Below are 20058 nucleotides of genomic sequence, written 5' to 3'. Positions count from 1 at the left end.
CGGACGGACGGACGGACCGTAGCCGAGGCGGTTTCAAGGGGCCACATTCCATTATGTCTGAAAAGGATCATCGATAAAGGCTACCGGTAGCCTGCTGTAATTTCACATTATGAGGCCATCTGTATCCCAGCGAATTCGGTGCCATGAATAGGCTAGGATATTCGAAATGCAACAGACCGAAGACTGAACACACACTTGCATCATTTGCAAAGACACAGAGCAAGCAGCCCAGCACGAGGTAGAGAGAGGGAGAGGTGGTGCAGGCAGAAACCTGCTCATATGTTTTGGTCATCTGCATCTCGTAATGTTTTTCCTTGCAAATTCACCAAAGTAGCCTCTTCCTCTCTGGCTTTATTTGAATTACACAACTTTCCCAGGCCTTTATAGCCTATTGGCTATAACACACAAAATAGTATGTTTTGTGATAACTGCACTGAGATTTTAATTAAGTGGGGGGGGATCACATTGACGTTAACGTTAAGGATCCCAAATTCGTTTTAACGTTTAAACATTCACAGATGCAGTTTACCTAAGACTTGCTGTTGCTTTGTGTGTCGTCCCCAGGACTCTCAGCAGTGGCTCGGCAGGCTGATCCCTGACAAACAGTGTCTAAACGAACAACTCAAACAGGTTCAACAGAACAGCCTGCACAGTAAGTACTGCTTCATTACCTCAGCTCCGCACATCTTTAGGGTGCCATTTGGGACTCAGACTGTGTACTATATGCTTTGCTATTAGAGATTGCTTGTGAATTCTCTGCTAAGTCCATGCAATATTTCCCCCATGTACTTGCCATAAATTAGTAGTTAGCTTTAGCTTGATTGCTAGTTAGTCCTAGCTATGCTATCATACTGTACATGGGTAGGCCACATTGGACTGACTTATAACTTGTACTACAGTGTTTCCCCTGCTGTAATACAGGTGTGGAAGTTCCCCCCACCTAGCACCTTATAAAATAAACTGTCCTATTAGTTTTAATTGACAATCTGTTGCCTGGGGGCCTTTGTACCCCACCTGCAAACAAAACTAAGGGAAAGACTGACTGCCACACTATACTTAAGCAATAAGGCCGGAGGAGGTGTGGTATATGACCAATATACCACAGCTAAGTCCGTAAGCACAACGCAGCGTGGAGTGCCTGGATACAGCCATTCGCCGTGGTATATAGGCCACATACCACAAACCCCTTAGGTGCCTTATTGCTATTATAAACTGGTTACCAACGTAATTAGAACGGTCTGATATACCACAGCTTCCAGCCAGTCAGCATTCAGGGCTCGAACCACCCATTTTATAATAACCTATTACGGCACTTGCTCTCTGGGTCATATTCACTTAGCTCCAATAGGAAATGCTTGTTTTAGTTTTCTGCTGCAGAAAAATTTTGCTACGCTGGGCACTAATAAATACCACCTCGTCCTTGTCCAGGAGACTCCCTGTCGTCGCTGCAGAAGGCGGTGGAGATCAAGGAGTCTAGTCGGCAGCAGCTGAGAGAACAGCTAGACACCGTGGAGAGAGAGACCCGCTCCAAGCTGCTGGAGATAGACGCCTTCAACACCCAGCTCACGGTACTACTACTCCCTAAAGGGACTCATCTTACTAAATTCAAGACGAGGGCCCGTTTCTTTAAGGCTAAGTTCATCGTTAGAACCTCCGTAGGAGCATAGTTAAATCTCTGAGCTGTTTCTCAAAACCGCTGTTAGTAAAGTTTCACTTGAAAACGCTCGTTATTTACCGACTGCCCCAGACCACTCGTAGAACAGCACAGTGCGTCATTTTTACCCTTCTGCGTCACTTTATACACACAATATCTCCAGTACACATGGAATCAAGATGTTGATCTGTCTCTGTGGCCGCAGCTAACTTCAGAGGGAAGTTGACTACAAAATAGAAAGTTGTCAACATTTTTTGCAATTGTTACAAACAAGTGAAGGGGAAAAAATGCTTTGAATGAACACCGAGATGACTGCATTAAAAGAAGATACAGTTATAGGCCTATAGCCTGTAGTTCAATCATAAGCTGTTGAAATCAATTTCATGTTCAATCAACGAGTTCTGTTTTGCAATGCTATTGTCTAATTTTTGTCTCAATATATTTCATACCGTGTAACAACATGTGCGCAATGATGTACCAAATCTGTGATTAATGCATTATTATAGGGTTGGCATTAGAATAAACCGCCTCAATATTTGCAGCCATATAGGTGATGATATCTCTCTAGGTGCAGATCTGCTGTCAGTATTGTGGAATAATTCTAATGCTAAAATAAGATTTGAAAGGCGAAAGCTGATCCAAGAGCAGTATCAGTACCAACGACACACTTATGAACATTCTCTACGTGGTGTTTTGGGAAAAGCATGTGACATCTTAGGCCGTTATAGGAACAATGCCTCGTTAAAACACTTGGAAGCTTAAGTTCCATCGCTATCGGGAACCCCGGCCCTGGGCTCTCCAACCCTGTTCCTGGAGAGCTATCCTCCTGTAGGTTTTCGCTCTAACCCCAGTTGTGACTAGCCTGATTCAGCTTATCAACCAGCTAATTATTAGAATCTGGTGCTCTAGATTAGGGTTGGAGTTAAAACCTACTGTAGCTCTCCAGGAACAGGGTTGGAGTGCCCTGTCCCTATCTCCTGTTCCCAGTGGATAGACATATCCCACAGAGCACAGACAAGTGACCAACAACGGATTTACAGTTCTTCTCATAGGGGTGAATCCTAACTACCACAAGTCGAATTTTCACCATGCATTGATTTCAATAAGAGACTAAATTAAAATCTGACTTAATAAATGGAAGTTAGGATTTGCCCCATATGCTCAGTTTAACAGTTGACAGTGTACCATTTAAAACACTGACTTCCAGTACTTTCTTTCTGCCTAACGATGCCTTTGCATCTCTTCGTGTTGTCTTTGTGTGTTGGGGCGCCAAGACGATCAGAGGGCTTGATGATTTGTGTGTCTGATGATCCCCCTTTTTCATTTCAATGTGATCTCAGTACTTTAGTCCTTTCTTTTCAACCAAAACCTTTTTAATTGCTCCACATACCACATCAGGGGCCCAGAATTTCAGATACACAGTACAGTGCATTCCGCTTATAGTGAATGAGGTCATAGAAATGTTATAGTGATCCAATTGCCATGTGTGAAGGTGATCACTACATGCGGAGTGCACTGTAGTGGAGTAGGGGGAAATTGCCTGAAGACACTGATCTTGTGTCAGTTTTGGATTGGGGGAAGGGGAGCTGATCCTAGGTCTGTTATCTAGGGGGAAACGTGAGGGTTTACACTGTTGTTCTCTCACTGTTTCTGACTGTTGCTCACTCTGTCGCCCTGCCCGCCATCCACCATGCCACCCCCGTCTGGTCTGTTTGGCTGACCTTTTTTCCCGTGACCTCTGCCCTCATCTCTCCGTCCAGTCTCTGGCTGCGTTCTATCAGGGCCACACTGCCCGGATAGAGGGCCTCCGTCTGGAGCTGCTGCTGGAGGAGCAGAGGGGGCGACAGGTTGTCCACTCACCAGCACTGCTGCCCCCCGCAGGGCACTCTATGGTAGTGCATGCTGGAGAATAATAACCAATCAGAATAACTCCGTGTGCTGCTGCTGCTGTTACTAAGCAGATTTGAAACCCAATGCTAAAGAAGGAAGAAAGTTAGACCCATGTCACACTACAAGGCCAACTGGAACTGTACTAGACTGGCTCAATTTTACATTGTCCTGTCAAAGCACGGTTCCAGAAACTATGATGGATGCGTAACCAGGCCTAGTGTAGTATGGTTCTGCACGGGTCGGCTCCGCTGGGCTCAGTAGTGTGATGGGTATATTAGACTCACCCCGTGCCTGTGGTAGGCTGTGCTGCATCCGGCCAGTGTGGCCCTCTTCCCCACAACATCCCGGGGGCTCAACCTGGGGAATCAATATATGGTTAAACTATATGTGGGTTGCTATGGTTTGACGTCGGACACAGCCACATGGGGCTGTTGGGGCACCTAACTCAGGGCGCCAGGTCAGGGCTAGGGGTTGAGTCTGATCTGGACGTGTACGGTGGCACTGCTGCTGTTCTATCTGACCCTTGACCTTGGGGTCCCTGTGTGTCTCTTTTCAGTCCGAGGGGGGCTCAGTTGACCAGACGCTGCTGGACTGTCTGTTGGCTACCCTGGCCTGTTTGCAGCGTATAGACGTCTACCTGCAGGTGTCCCTACTGCCTCCCCCTCTTCCACCACGCCCTTCTCCCCGCGCTCCACCACCCCAACCCCTTTACCACTCCTCCGCTTCCTTTGAAGGGCTGGTCAAAGCAAGCCATGCTGCCCTTCCTCTTGAGCGTCTTTAGCTTTAGCCTCGGTAGCCCTGCAGGGAGTTAATAAAAGCCAGCCGCTTCCCTCCTTCATCTGTCCTCTGGGAGGTGCTGGAGTATATCTCTCATTGCCTCCTAAACCCTCTAGACTAGGGCTCAATAAAATACTAGCATACTATTTAGTATGCATTGCCAAGACCAAAGTCAAATGGGTCACACTCGGTAGTATGCAAGTGTATACTGGGAAACAGCTCCGGTCAATGTTGTTAGCCACCATGTGCATGAACCTGGTTGTTTGGCTATTTCATTTTATTAAATATATTTTTCAGCTCCTTGAGCTTTGAGTTGTCAGGCTTTGTAGTTTTGGTTACGGTGAGAGGACAACATTTTACCTCTTTGGTATTCCCAAAAACTTTAAGACCGACTTTTGTTACGTTGGAAAACATCTGTAGAATGCACAAAAACACTTCCCAAAAGACTCCTAAAGCAAAAGACTCCTGTCTTATTGGAAAGAAATGAAGTGCCTTTGATTAATTACATGGCAGGAGGACAAGATTAAAAACAGCACACTCGACTGACGTTTTGCGGCTGTACAGTCCTTCTACTGGGTGAGTGGCCACTAGCGTTAGGGATGTATTTATTTAATAGTGAATTGAGGTGTAGGGTCTACTATTTTGGGAGATCAAATCCATATAGACCTAAGCTAATTGAATACTTGGTACAGTAAAGAAATATAGAACAAGGTAATGAACAGAGTAATGTCATTTATCAATAGATTGAGGCAATATGAAAATTATCCTCAAGTTGTTAGTGTGAGACTATTTAAAGAAATCTTCACAGGTTCTCAGTCAGCCGTGGGTCTCACCATTTTAACAGAGGACTAAACAAATATAGCTTTCTTGAACGTACCTCACTCTCTCCAGCCCCATGTGTTGATGACACGCCAACTTAACATATGAGGGTGAAGCCCTTGGTTGCATGGTGTTTCACAATGCATGGGTCATCACAATAACAACCTATGAGCCTGGTTAACTGAGGGCTGTGGTGTGTGTGCAGTGTGCTCTCTAACACCGGACTACATTACCCAGCAGTCACTCTGTCCAAATGGGCCATAGTAGCAGTCAGGACCAAAAGTTCTCAAGCTCGTTTGGCCTTAATGTGTGATCTAAATATATGTCGAATATCTATTCCTCGTATCAGATATGGACATTAGATTATTCCTCTGCTCAATGAAGATATCATTTAAATTGGATTTTCATCTAATCTAATATTAATTGATATTGATAGTTATTCCTTCAGGAAAATCAAGTCCTCAGAACTTAATTCCCTGCTCAGACTGTATATTAAGACTTTCTTAACCCTTTAGATTGGATGGGTTTGAATTACGTCTAGCTATGATCCTTGTGAATTTCCCATTCAACTCTTTTGACCGAACTCCATATCAGTCTGTGTGCTTTTGAGAATCATAGTTTGGCTCAGATTTCTCCCAGAACCATGAATGATCTCTGTGATTGGTTGGTACCACTTGGCTTTAACTAGTAGTGTTTCCATTTGGTGCTCAAACCGGAGCAGAGCGTAGTTACCACTAGACGGTGATCTTAGGTCAGTTTTAACCCTACTAGGTTAAGAATAGGATTGGGGGAGATTAAGCTGATCCTAGATCTGTACCTAAGGGAAACTTCACCCTGGAGCGCTGAAACACTACAGTCTTCCAGTTCCAGTGGTGTCTGTGTTTCCATAGTACCCAGGGCTCGTTTAACCCTCCCTCAGTGGTTCATGTGCAGCGCTCGCCAGACTACGAAAGCTGTCCAATGAATGCACTGTGGCGGTGGCCATGTTTTGTGCAAGTGTGTCCGCCCCAAAAATCCAACCAAACCTACATTTCAGTAGTAGCCCATAATTAATTAGAGAAACACAGAGATGAGATTAAATGGAGGGAAGCAGTAGACTAAACACAGACTTTCCATCAGGTAACTGAGCCCGGCTGGAATCATAATGGCGCTTACAGGGCACAAAATGGCCGACGCCTCATTGTGACGTGAGTGTTGTGTTGAGTCCCGGCGATCCCGCCCACACTTCCCCTCACCGGTCCTCCTCTGTCCCACGCTGCCTTGCAGGAGCTCCGAGAAATCCACAGCAAGCAGCAGAGGCAGAAGCAGAAGGATCACCTGGAGGGAGAAATCAACATCCACGCCATCGCCCAGGAGAGGGCCAAGTCCGCCGAGCTCACAGACGGAAGGTGTGTGTGATTGTGTGTGGACACCATATGTGTGAGCGAGCTGCTCCTATGTCCTCTCAATCTGCGTGGGTTACGCGGATGCAGCCCCATCACTGTGATCCAGTCTGTTTACAGAGTTTACCTCTGGCACACCCCTTTCCTCTCTCCAGGTTGTCTGCCACTGACGAGGGCCTGGCGTGGCAAGATGAGGGCACGGTGGAGGCCCCCACCCCGCCCCCCCAGCCCTGGATGAAGCGCGTGAGTGAGGAGGGGCACACTAAGAAGGACATGCAGGACAAACTCAACCAGCTCTTCATGCAGCAGTCTGAACCAGGGAAACTCATGAATCAGAGCCAATGGCCCACGGGCGGTACGTCTCAAAAATAAAATGTATTACAAAGAAGGCTTGAAAGAGCATGCATACAGTAGAACATTTACAAAAACGCTGATTTCTGGACTGACCAGCAATATCGAACTGGGACAATTAAATCATACCACAAATATGTGTACTGTTAGGTATCTGAATAAATGATTAGAACATGCATGTAGATTCAATTCACACAATTTAAGATTTTGTGTCAAGTTTGATGCAGTTTTTAAGTAGTCACGAGTATTTCAGTGTTTCCGAATGACATCCATTCCAAACATCTTCAAATCTCAGAGGTCCTACTGTAGACGTTCTAAGAACGTTTGAATGTACCTGGTTCCGTGTGTGAGAGAAAGATGTGACCATGTCCTGTGTTCCTCTCCCCCTTCCTCGTCTCCTCCCTGCAGACAAGATCCCGGTGACTGGGTTCAACCAGGACAAGGTCAAGGTGGTCTTCTACCGGGCGCTGTACCCCTTTGATGCCCGCAGTCACGATGAGATCACCATCACCCCTGGAGACATTGTCATGGTGAGAGGCAAGCTGTCAATCACTCCTGCCAAGCACCATTTGTGTGTGTGTGTATGTTATGGATGTTTTATGTGAAGTGTTTAGTCTATATGAACGAAGGAGTGTGTGGTTGAGTGAGTGTGTGTGTGTGCGTGCGAGTATTAACTTTTGCCTCCTGACTCTCTCCCAACTTTGCTCACTCTACCTGAAGGTGAAAGGGGAGTGGGTAAGTGCAGGTCCACTGTCCAATCAGCTGCTCACCTGTGATCCCAACACCTGCTCTCATTTGTCCATCTCACGTGTCCATCTCATCTTCTGTCATCTCTTCATAAGCACTTAACTGTTGGTTGCATGTTTGTGGTTGTACATACATTATATGGTCAGTATACTCGGAGGATACACACTTGTTCTCAAAGGGCATCTGATCATACATCTATACAAGCGTGCCTCTACGTTGTATACTGGATAAAGCATCTTGTAAGCTGCAGAGAGTGAGATGTTTATACAGACACATTTGATCCCATTTCACCGAGTACTCCTTCAACAAAGCAGTCCCAAAGCCATCCACTGTCATTTTTATCCTCTCAGCTTATCTTCGTGACCATCCGCATGCTTGGAAAGGAAGAGGTGATATTCGACTTGTCTTGTGAATCGCAAACATCCATTCCAAAAGTGGTCCAACCACTCTGTCGTATGTTTTAAATAAGAAATAACCACACATGGCTGGGCAACCACAGTCCACAGGATTTATTGTAACCGCTCTTAATTTATTTTTCCCACGATTTATCAATCTAATCCTGTATTGGCTTGACAGTATCTTGGTCCAGACTACTCGCCTCAGAGTTGGGGTCCATTTCAACTCACTAAATTCAGGAATTTCTTCATTGCTTTTCAGCAAATCTTTTCAGTACATGTTCCTAATTTGAAATAGAATTGATCCTAACCCTGCTGTCAGCTATGAGCCTGTAGCTGGTTAAAGGAAAAGGTCCAACGGATAGTGTGATCCCTGAGGACTGGGGTTGTGGGTTGTTCTTGGCATAGAAATATAGTTACTAGAAGATACACTCTATTGCCCACCCGGTCCACTCATCACAGCATGACTTGAATGAGAATATTTCTATAGTCTTCGATGGCTCTGTAGTGCTATGATGGTGAACTGACCTTTGACCTTCAACCCCCAGGTGGACGAGTCCCAGACAGGTGAGCCAGGCTGGCTGGGAGGCGAGCTGAAGGGGAAGACAGGCTGGTTCCCTGCCAACTACGCTGAGAAGATCCCAGAATCCGAGGTTCCCATGAGCCTGCGGGCCAGTGCCGCCACCACGGGCGCCGCGCCCAAACTGGCCTCACGGCTCACACCCACCGCCGCCTCAAATACCACCACGCCACCCAGCCAGCCAATGGCAACCCCTCCCCCGGTGACCGCTCCCCCTGCCCCCGGTCCCTGCCCTGGCCCTGGTCCCGCCTCTTCCTCCTCCTCGGCATCAAGTAACTGGGCAGATTTCAGCACCACGTGAGTGACAGCTCCAACCCTTCCTCTCACACAGCACTCAATACAATATAATGCAATATAATACAATCCAAGTGTTTTTCAGTCATAGTCTTACATACACCAAGTTATTAATTGAAGAGAAATCAGAGTTTGAGTTGGTAAACTGTGTGTTCCTCTCTGCTCAGATGGCCGTCCACCAGCTCTGTGGAGAAGACTGAGACTGGGGAGGGCTGGGACGCTTGGCCCACCCAGCCGTCTCTCTCTGTGCCCAGTGGGGGCCAGCTGCGCCAGCGCTCTGCCTTCACCCCCGCCACTCTCACTGGCTCCTCTCCATCTCCCGTCCTGGGACAGGTACAGTCGTTTTTAGAATATATATTTATTCATATTTAAACAGGGAGTCACAATGAGACCCAGGTCTCTTTTACAAATGAGCCCTGCAACATACAAAAATGCACATTAAATACAAAGTACACATATCAGTCTTATAAATAGTAATAATAATACATTTCATTGTAACACTCAGTTTAGAAAACACTGAGGAGCACAGGAACATGTCATCTAGGTCCTAGCAGGAGAATGATATTGACTCTACCTGAAGCAGTGCGGTGGCACTGTCAGATGAATGAAGAGCAGGACTTATAAACAGCACATAGAGATTCTATAATACATTTATTCTCTTCCTATTTCTCCCACTCTTCCTCTCCCACTCCCCATTTTTTTCTCTCCTTTCTTTCCCTCTCAGGGGGAGAAGGTGGAGGGTTTGCAGGCTCAGGCTCTGTACCCGTGGCGGGCCAAGAAGGACAACCACCTCAACTTCAACAAGAGCGACGTGATCACAGTGCTGGAGCAGCAGGACATGTGGTGGTTCGGCGAGGTGCAGGGCCAGCGGGGCTGGTTCCCCAAGTCCTACGTCAAGCTCATCTCGGGCCCCGTACGCAAGTCCATGAGGTGAGGAGGATGAAACTGTCCCTCCCCCATAGTCACATTTATCAATAATATATTTTTATATAACTGTTATTGGAGTATTATTATTAACCCAAACAATTATTTCTAGTCATGTGTTTTAATTGGACCCTTATCAACTAGGAAAGATGCTTTTGCGAGGGTGACCTGTTGTGCAGGATAACTGCAGCAGGGCTGTTCAACAATCTTCCTCGACATCTAGCGTCCTGCAGGTTTTCAGTCCACCTCTAAACTAGCATACCAGATTCTGCTAGTTAAGGTCTTGTTGTGCAACTAGTAAGTAGAATCAGGTATGTTAAATTAGGGTTGGACTACAAGACGGTAGATCTCCAGGAAGAGGGTTGGGCAGCCCTGGACTACAGACTTCAGCCAACTTCCAAGTAAATCCCAACTTGATTTTGTCTAGGAGGGAGCAACATGGCTGCCATGGAATGATGTGACATCATTATGCTTTTTTTTATTGAAACTTCAATGGCCAAGTTCTCTGTTGTGCATGGCTTTATTCCCTCCCATCTAGAGTTATTGTTATATTAGCCACCGGCTTGGCTCTCGTGAGTGAATGTTTGCCCTCTCTCTGGTGCAGCATTGAGTCTGGCTCGTCCGACAGCCCGCCCACCATGAAGAGACCCACCCCGTCCCCTACCAAGACCATGGACCCAGGAGAAGGTGGGTGATGGACCTAGACACACACAGAGCCCAGTATAGAGTTGGAATCCCTTGCGGTGAAACTGCCACGTCCATTTGCAATATTACAAAAACAAATAAATGACTTCAAACAATGAGCACTGTTGTTTTTTTCTCTGACATCATTGCACATGCGATAGAACGGCAGAGTATGTACTACGATTGTTTTTTTTAACATGACGCTGGACGCTCATGTCCTTTTTGATAAGCAAAACAAAAACAATAACAAATGCGCCTGGGGCAACCAGTGGCACCGTTTCACCTATCGCGGATCTCGGCTTTAAAATACTCTCTCAGACTATGTTCCACACCATACATACAAAATAACTTACACCTGAGTTTATCATGGAACACAGCATGTTCCAGTTACTCTACCCATTTTAGATTAAATCATGTGTAAAAAAGTGTATGAACAGACCCTGTAGCTCAGACATGTTGTGTTTCCCAGAATACATAGCCATGTACACCTACGAGAGCAACGAGCAGGGCGACCTGACCTTCCAGCAGGGCGACGTCATCGTGGTCACCAAGAAGGAGGGCGACTGGTGGACGGGCGTGGTCTCGGGCAAGACGGGGGTATTCCCTTCCAACTACGTCAAACCTAAGGACTCTGAGGTAACTTCTAGGAAACACTCCTCGCTCACACGCTTTGTCAAGTCGTTGTGTGGCGATTCATAAACTCTAAGATGCAGTCCTGTTTGATCAGCTCTCCCAGTAAAACCAAAGCTCTCTCCTTTAAAAATAAATACAAATATTTAAGTTTTCTTTTTTAGGTTTCAGACATAAACAACAGTAGGACAATAAATGATTTTGCCGCATGTTAATACGCACATATAAAAAATATACTTTACGCGTTCCATTGCTCTCCTAACATTAGCGAACGTTCACGTTGAACATAAAACAAATAGAGTATGCTAGTTGGCCAACATTAGCTAACGTTTCACGAACTGCATGCCTTGTATAACACACCTCTGTGCTTCCAGTAAAACCAGAGCTTTCGGTCTTCCCTCTAGGGACTGGGACCCGCAGGGAAGACGGGAAGCCTGGGGAAGAAGCCCGAGATAGCCCAGGTCATCGCCCCATACACGGCCACGGGGGCCGAGCAGCTCACCCTGGCGCCCGGCCAGCTCATCCTCATCAGGAAGAAGAACCCGGGGGGCTGGTGGGAAGGGGAGCTGCAGGTTGGAGGACCATCTCTCAACACTACTCACCACAAACAAACCCCACACAACACTTACTTGAGATGTCATAGCAGATGTTTTAAATGCTAAGTTGTGTTCATATGTAGACATAGATGTGCCAATAATTGTCTTAATATATAATATAATACTAATATACAAGGTGATATGGTAATTTATACATAGACAGTGATGTAGAAATTACAATACAGTAATGTAGATTCATTGTCATCCATTCATTTGCTTTAAACACTAGTGAAAGGGACTATGTTTCTTACTGTTAAAATGATCTTGCTCTGCCCCTGTGGCCTCTCCATACTGACAAGTCCTCTCATTGGTCCAGGCCCGGGGAAAGAAGCGGCAGATTGGCTGGTTCCCGGCCAACTACGTGAAGCTCCTGAGCCCCAGCACCAGTAAGACCACGCCCACAGAACCCACACCCCCCAAGCTGCCAATGCCCAGTGCAGGTAGGGGCCAGGAGCAGGGACCTGACGGGGGCCCGCCGGGGCCTTGGGGCCCCTCCTTGACTCAACATATGACTGGTACTAACACTGTGTCTGTACAGACATTCTCTGTACTTTCATGTTATATTAGCATCCTTGATAATACCATTATTTCCTGTCATAATATTCTTTCATGTTATAGGAACATTCTTTACAATAACTTTCTTTACAATAACATTGTCATTATTAGTAACAAAGGACTGTGTTGTGAAGAAGGCCTGGTAGTACCTTTTTTAAGGTCCTGTCCAGGAGTAAGTCCTAGGCCCTACACCCCTAGTCTCCTGTGTAGATCTGAGGGGATTGGATAGGTATAACTCATTTGGTAGTAACACGACCTTGCCCTCTGATAAGCTATATGTAGACTTTTCTCCATAGTAGCCTATATAATACCCGTCCAATCCTCTCAGATCCTAAACAAGAGTTTTGTGCATTGTTCGACATTGTCGACTGGTTTGATCTACAAATCGCCTTGTTTGCATCATTGATGTTGAATATTTATTAGATCAATCAGTCGGTAACAATTTACCCACAATGCATCACAGATTTGATCAAACACTGCCTTTAGTCCCTTTTTTTTGTGGACTGGGCCTAAGTCTATTTATTGTATGGCTGTCTGACTGACCCTTCACTTGTATGTGTGTGTGTCTCCAGCAGTGTGTCAGGTGATTGGCATGTACGACTACATGGCGCAGAATGATGACGAGCTGCCCTTTGGGAAGGGCCAGATCATCAACGTGCTGAGCAGGGAGGACCCTGATTGGTGGAAAGGCGAGCTGAATGGTTCCGTGGGCCTCTTCCCCTCCAACTACGTCAAACTGACCACCGACACAGACCCCAGCCAACAATGTGAGTGCACACACTACTACTAAAGTCTTCCTCTCACAGTCACACCCAGCAGTTTGAGTACATACTGCACCCTTCTCTCTCTCTCACACACTCACACACACACAGTCACATACTCACACACCAACATGGGTCATAACGAGTACTGTGATTACATTCCTTCCTCTCTCTTCCACACACACACACACACTGATGTGGACTCCTGCTTTGTATAGACGTGACCTTCTTGTATCCTCTCACTCTTATCGATACCCAATTCATTTAAACTAAAACCCTCGGAAACTTCTGGAATCTAATCAAATGAGACAGTGTTTAACAAGGGTACAATCTGTAGGCAACTGATCATACTGATACCTATGGGCCCCCTCTTTGAAGACCTTTCAGATCATGTATCATCCTCGGTTGAATAGAGGTGTGCGTGTGTGTGTGTTTGTACAGTCCCTCCTCACTAACATCTCCCTCAATGTCCTGTAGTCGCCCCCTCCCCTCCACATCCCTCATGCATACCATGGTTAGACTTCACCTCATCTGTTATGCTGCACGCTGTGTGTCGTCTCGTGAACTCGTCCGCCACCGACGTCCATTTAGTTCTGCACGCTCGTGTATTTGCATATTTTTCTTTCTTTTGTTGTTGTCTTGTTGGTTTGTTTCCTTTTTTGGTTTGCGTTTTTTGCTTATGTGCTGTGTTCTCCTCCTCTTTCTAGGACTCATATGTTGCCCATTCCCACTCAGCCTTGAAAGTCCTCAAAGAGACCCACTATCCCCTAAACACTGCCCCCGCGGGATGATGGGAGATGCAGCCACCCCGATCATGTGACTGCCACATGATTACCACCTGGCCTTGTGGGCTAGAAGAGTCAAGCTGCAGAGAGCAGGCCGTTACCTCCTTATATTCGAACTGTTAGACGCACTCGCCAAAATTGCCAAGCAGCTTCCTTATCCTACACCGCTTTTTTTTTTATTTTTTACAATTTACTTAAACAAATTAAACATTTATTATTAATTAAAACATTTCAATGTTTTTTTTTAGGAAATTGAAAAAAATAACTACTTGAAGTGATCATATGAATGGGAGACTGGATAGTGGGTCCTTTTGTGGCTTTCTGTGAACTTAGATTCTTTTGTAGATTTAGTCATTCTGCTTTTTTTCCATCACAGCACTACGGATTTGGTCGGACAGTTTCTTTTATTTTTACTAATGAGTCAAATGGCTTCCATTTGACGTTAAGCTTCTCCCTCCCCTCCCTTACTAACCCCTCCCCCATCCGACCCACAGCTCCACAGAAAGACCCACTATTCATGACACACCGCATCAGACGGGCTGCCAAAACAACCAGGGCCTGGCCCGAAAGACTACCCCAAGCCCCTTCCCCGTACCCCTTCAGTTTGCAGATCTGAAGGAAACGGGATAGGTGTAACCATATTGCTTACATCTTACAGATCTGGACAAACCGGAGGGTTAGGGGATTGGGTGGATGGTTGGTTGTCCGACTGGGCCTGGGATTGGTTCATCATGAGCAACCTGTCTAATGGACTAGTCTAGGGGTTCAAAGGTCACGTTATAGGATGGAGGGAGAGATTATTACATTTACTATAGTGTACATCCAGACCACCCCTGCCCCAAAGCCAGCTCATACAGTGGACAGAGAAGCTGTCTGTCAAACCTATGGGTGGGACTGAACCTCTCCATTTATCCACTCACATCTAGCTGTGTTTTTTATATTCATACTGGGGTGTTTACTTTGTGCTGTAGCATTTTGTGAAACGAGGTTATGATCGATGCAAACCAAATATTGCACAGCCACCACAAATGGAGAGGGGAAGGTACACATACACACACACAGTATGCACAGACTTGGAATTGTGTGATTTGAATGGACACACAAAGTAAGTAAATTCTTGTCTCCTCAGAACTATGTATTAGTCACAGAGTAGATGGGTTGTTTTGTATTCATGAGTTTCCTCAGTTTGTTTACATGTTTTCTCCTAGATGTATGTCAATTGAAGTCTATGTCCCCAGTCACTATACCACGACAGTCTATTTTTTATAAATGAATGCAATTATAATGCATAGTGTTTTAAATATATATGGTTATGTAGTATTGTCATGTTTTCCCCTTCCCTCCTGAAGTTGTTTTTTTTACCAGTTTATGCAGTTGCCATTTGTATAAAAAAAAAAGCTGAAGCAACATGTCCATTTAGTTTGACCTTTTACTCTGTTATTTTGTCAAGAAAATCCCATTGAAAAGAACTGTGATTCAGCTGAATATGAACATACTAAATATGAAAATAATACCCTCCTGATAATACCTTTTTAACAATGTTTACATATGAAAACTAAGAAAAACTAAGACTATGGTATTTTTTTTGTAGTCAATGTTAGTGGGATACCAAGTTCTAGGGCTATATAGCTATGGCCTTAACCTATTATTCTCAAACAAAATAAAAAGCATGGCATCATCCATTCAAAGCAATATACACACAACAGTAGTATTGTACTGGTACCATATCAATCTTGTTTGCATTTGTCACACAACAGTATTGTAATTTTATTGTTATTCTAAAACACAAAGATGGAATTCCTGTATGCCGCCTTTTTTTATATAACCGTTTGGTTCCTATTGGTTCCACTATGTGACAGTATTGGTGTTTGCTGCTTTATGATTGGTTTGTTGGACTTTCCAATGTGTCTTTTGAGACCCATCAGTTTCAAGGAGGTTTGTACTCCGTTACTGACTCGGGTTTGAGAAGCACAACAAAAATTCTGACTACTCATACAGTATATTCAATACTCTATCGACTATAAACTGAATTGCTTCTGGTCTGTTATGGAATCAACAACAAATCCAAAATGTAATCGTTGCACTTGGATTCCTGAAGCATTTTCTCAGAAATGAATGTATAAATTGAAAAATGTATACAAACAAGTCAGCTTTAATAAAAAGTGTCATGCCGTCTTTAATATAGAAAATGACGTGTATAATGATTAAAAAGCTCAATGGCAACAGTGGACTTGTGTGTTTTTATTTACTGATTTTAAAAACCAAAGGGTTTGTTTACTTGAGACCTACCACCATTTTTTTCCAAAGCATGTTTGCTTTAAGACATTTTTATTTTTATTTTCATTCCTTTTGTAGACCACTTTGGAAAAATTACAAGGGTCTAAAGAATTATGCATTCCTTTTCTTTTTTGTTGTTGTATGATGTTAGGCTGGCTTTTTAGGGGAAGACCCTTTTACCCTACACCTTTTACCCTTTCTTTATACATTTTGTTTATTCCAATGACTTGTTCAGGTGTCAAGTGTCTACGTGCCTTGAACTTTAGAGACGGAAAGTCCAAAGTGCCAGCCATTGGCTTTCTATGGAAGTTTGTTTGAGAGATGGGACATTGAGATTGTGTTCTGATTGGCTGTTTAGTATTTGAGTGACAGAGGGGAGCTGATCGAAGCTGTTGTCCTGTTCCACAGGGTGCGCTGACCTGCACCTGCTGGACATGCTGACACCCGTTGAGAGGAAGAGACAGGGCTACACGCATGAGCTCATCGTCACCGAGGAGAACTATGTCAATGACCTGCAGCTCGTCACCGAGGTAGCCACACTACATACATACATTCACTACATGGTAACATGATCACACATGCAGTCCAAGCATACACTCTCTGCCATATCTGCATTACATGCAAATGTTACTGGAACGTTTGTGTTAACATTGCGTCAACGCTTCCTCGCCAGGTCTTTCAGAAGCCTCTGCTGGAGTCGGAGCTGCTGACAGAGAAAGAGGTGGCCATGATCTTTGTCAACTGGAAGGAGCTCATCATGTGTAACATCAAGCTGCTCAAGTACGCCCCCTAGCCACCTTTGGTCCTGTTGTCATAACTATAGTTTAACTGGCTGTATGGTGGATAGCAGCTGATTTAACATTTACAAAAACATTGTGGGTCTTCATGACTCGTGGCTTAAAGGGGCAATCTGGGATTGGTACATTGTACACGTTTTAAAGTAATGACATATTGCCATTGATTCTTGTAAACAAACACGGTACAGCTTCAGAACATGGTTAAAACTATAACCAGACTCAATTGTCCCATTCTCTTCTGCCCCCTTCCTCCGGTCTCCCATCACCAGAGCTCTGAGGGTTAGGAAGAAGATGTCGGGCGAGCGGATGCCGGTAAAGATGATTGGAGACATTCTGACAGCCCAGCTGCCCCACATGCAGCCCTACATCCGCTTCTGCAGCTGCCAGCTCAACGGGGCCACGCTCATCCAGCAGAAGACCGACGAGGTGCCCGAGTTCAAGGACTTTGTCAAGGTAATGGAGAAAGGCCGCAAAGAACGTGTTGCATGTGTCACTATCCCAAATGGCATCATATTCCCTATATAGTGCACAACTTTTGACCAGAGCCCTATGTTTGACTATTTTGTATTGAACTCTTATTGGCCTTGAGTGTCTGAATGTCTTGTACTCATTCAGTTCATGCACCTTGTTTGGTTGGCTGTGAATAGCCTTGATCTCAGCCGTACTTGGTTTCTTCGTGTGAATTCTGACACGGCAAGACTAGACTGAGATACTAGCGTCAGTATACTTTCTTATTTGAGGGTAGCCGAGCCACAGCACTAGGCTGGGACTGATCCAATGTGATTCATATATATACCAATTTGTAAGTCGCTCTGGATAAGAGCGTCTGCTAAATGACTTAAATGTAAATGTAAATATATATATATATATATATATATATATATACTGCTCAAAAAAATTAAGGGAACACTTAAACAACACAATGTAACTCCAAGTCAATCACACTTCTGTGAAATCAAACTGTCCACTTAGGAAGCAACACTGATTGACAATAAATTTCACATGCTGTTGTGCAAATGGAATAGACAACAGGTGGAAATTATAGGCAATTAGCAAGACACCCCCAATAAAGGAGTGGTTCTGCAGGTGATAACCACAGACCACTTCTCAGTTCCTATGCTTCCTGGCTGATGTTTTGGTCACTTTTGAATGCTGGCGGTGCTTTCACTCTAGTGGTAGCATGAGACGGAGTCTTACAACCCACACAAGTGGCTCAGGTAGTGCAGCTTATCCAGGATGGCACATCAATGCGAGCTGTGGCAAGAAGGTTTGCTGTGTGTCAGCGTAGTGTCCAGAGCATGGAGGCGCTACCAGGAGACAGGCCAGTACATCAGGAGACGTGGAGGAGGCCGTAGGAGGGCAACAACCCAGCAGCAGGACCGCTACCTCCTTTGTGCAAGGAGGAGCAGGAGGAGCACTGCCAGAGCCCTGCAAAATGACCTCCAGCAGGCCACAAATGTGCATGTGTCTGCTCAAACGGTCAGAAACAGACTCCATGAGGGTGGTATGAGGGCCCAACGTCCACAGGTGGGGGTTGTGCTTACAGCCCAACACCGTGCAGGACGTTTGGCATTTGCCAGAGAACACCAAGATTGGCAAATTAGCCACTGGCGCCCTGTGCTCTTCACAGATGAAAACAGTTTCACACTGAGCACATGTGACAGTCTGGAGACGCCGTGGAGGTAGCCAGAGGTAGCCTGACTGCCATTAAGTACCGAGATGAGATCCTCAGACCCCTTGTGAGACCATATGCTGGTGCGGTTGGCCCTGGGTTCCTCCTAATGCAAGACAATGCTAGACCTCGTGTGGCTGGAGTGTGTCAGCAGTTCCTGCAAGAGGAAGGAATTGATGCTATGGACTGGCCCGCCCGTTCCCCAGACCTGAATCCAATCGAGCACATCTGGGACATCATGTCTCGCTCCATCCACCACAGACTGTCCAGGAGTTGGCGGATGCTTTAGTCCAGGTCTGGGAGGAGATCCCTCAGGAGACCATCCGCCACCTCATCAGGAGCATGCCCAGGCGTTGTAGGGAGGTCAAACAGGCACGTGGAGGCCACACACACTACTGAGCCTCATTTAGACTTGTTTTAAGGACATTACATCAACGTTGGATCAGCCTGTAGTGTGGTTTTCCACTTTAATTTTGAGTGTGACTCCAAATCCAGACCTCCATGGGTTGATAAATTTGATTTCCATTGATAATTTTTGTGTGATTTTGTTGTCAGCATATTCAATTATGTAAAGAACATAGTATTTAATAAGAATATTTCATTCATTCAGATCTAGGATGTGTTATTTTAGTGTTCCCTTTATTTTTTTGAGTAGAGTGTGTGTATATATATATATATTTTTTTGTGTGTGTGTATGTATATACATACATACATACATGCAAAATAAAATCCAGAAAATCACATTGTAGGATTTTAAATGAATTTATTTGCAAATTATGGTGGAAAATAAGTATTTGGTCAATAACAAAAGTTTATCGCAATACTTTGTAATATACCCTTTGTTGGCAATGACAGAAGTCAAATGTTTTATGTAAGTCTTCACATGGTTTTCACACACTGTTGCTGGTATTTTGGCCCATTCCTCCATGCAGATCTCCTCTAGAGCAGTGATGTTTTGGGGCTGTTGCTGGGCAACACGGACTTTCAACTCCCTCCAAATATGTTCTTTGGGGTTGAGATCTGGAGACTGGCTAGGCCACTCCAGTACCTTGAAATGCTTATTACGAAGTCACTCCTTCGTTGCCCGGGCGGTGTGTTTGGGATCATTGTCATGCTGAAAGACCCAGCCACGTTTCATCTTCAATGCCCTTGCTGATGGAAGGAGGTTTTCACTCAAAATCTCATGATACATGGCCCCATTCATTCTTTCCTTTACACGGATCAGTCGTCCTGGTCCCTTTGCAGAAAAACAGCCCCAAAGCATGATGTTTCCATCCCCATGCTTCACAGTAGGTATGGTGTTCTTTGGATGCAACTCAGCATTCGTTGTCCTCCAAACACAACGAGTTGAGTTTTTACCAAAAAGTGATATTTTGGTTTCATCTGACCATATGACATTCTCCCAATCTTCTTCTGGATCATCCAAATGCTCTCTAGCAGACTTCAGACGGGCCTGGACATGTACTGGCTTAAGCAGGGGGACACGTC

At 45.1% G+C, this 20058-nt stretch overlaps 1 protein-coding gene across 4 annotated transcripts in view; it reads left to right on the top strand.

The window, feature by feature from the left end:
- Positions 1-20058, top strand: part of LOC115129631 (intersectin-1-like) — a 73137-nt gene that overhangs the window by 40673 nt on the left and 12406 nt on the right. For all 4 annotated transcript variants that reach the window (XM_029660215.2, XM_065018739.1, XM_065018738.1 and 1 more), the window contains 16 exons: positions 565-652; positions 1429-1568; positions 6407-6528; positions 6678-6877; positions 7282-7403; positions 8564-8892; positions 9057-9222; positions 9614-9819; positions 10418-10500; positions 10967-11133; positions 11532-11699; positions 12040-12238; positions 12851-13045; positions 16510-16631; positions 16775-16881; positions 17168-17351. In XM_029660215.2, coding sequence (XP_029516075.1) covers positions 565-652; positions 1429-1568; positions 6407-6528; positions 6678-6877; positions 7282-7403; positions 8564-8892; positions 9057-9222; positions 9614-9819; positions 10418-10500; positions 10967-11133; positions 11532-11699; positions 12040-12238; positions 12851-13045; positions 16510-16631; positions 16775-16881; positions 17168-17351 — 2598 coding nt within the window. The remainder of the gene's footprint in view (positions 1-564; positions 653-1428; positions 1569-6406; positions 6529-6677; positions 6878-7281; positions 7404-8563; positions 8893-9056; positions 9223-9613; positions 9820-10417; positions 10501-10966; positions 11134-11531; positions 11700-12039; positions 12239-12850; positions 13046-16509; positions 16632-16774; positions 16882-17167; positions 17352-20058) is intronic.

Source organism: Oncorhynchus nerka, linkage group LG5, assembly GCF_034236695.1.
Source record: "Oncorhynchus nerka isolate Pitt River linkage group LG5, Oner_Uvic_2.0, whole genome shotgun sequence".
Lineage (NCBI taxonomy): Eukaryota > Metazoa > Chordata > Actinopteri > Salmoniformes > Salmonidae > Oncorhynchus > Oncorhynchus nerka.
This window is presented reverse-complemented; position numbering and strand designations above follow the sequence as displayed.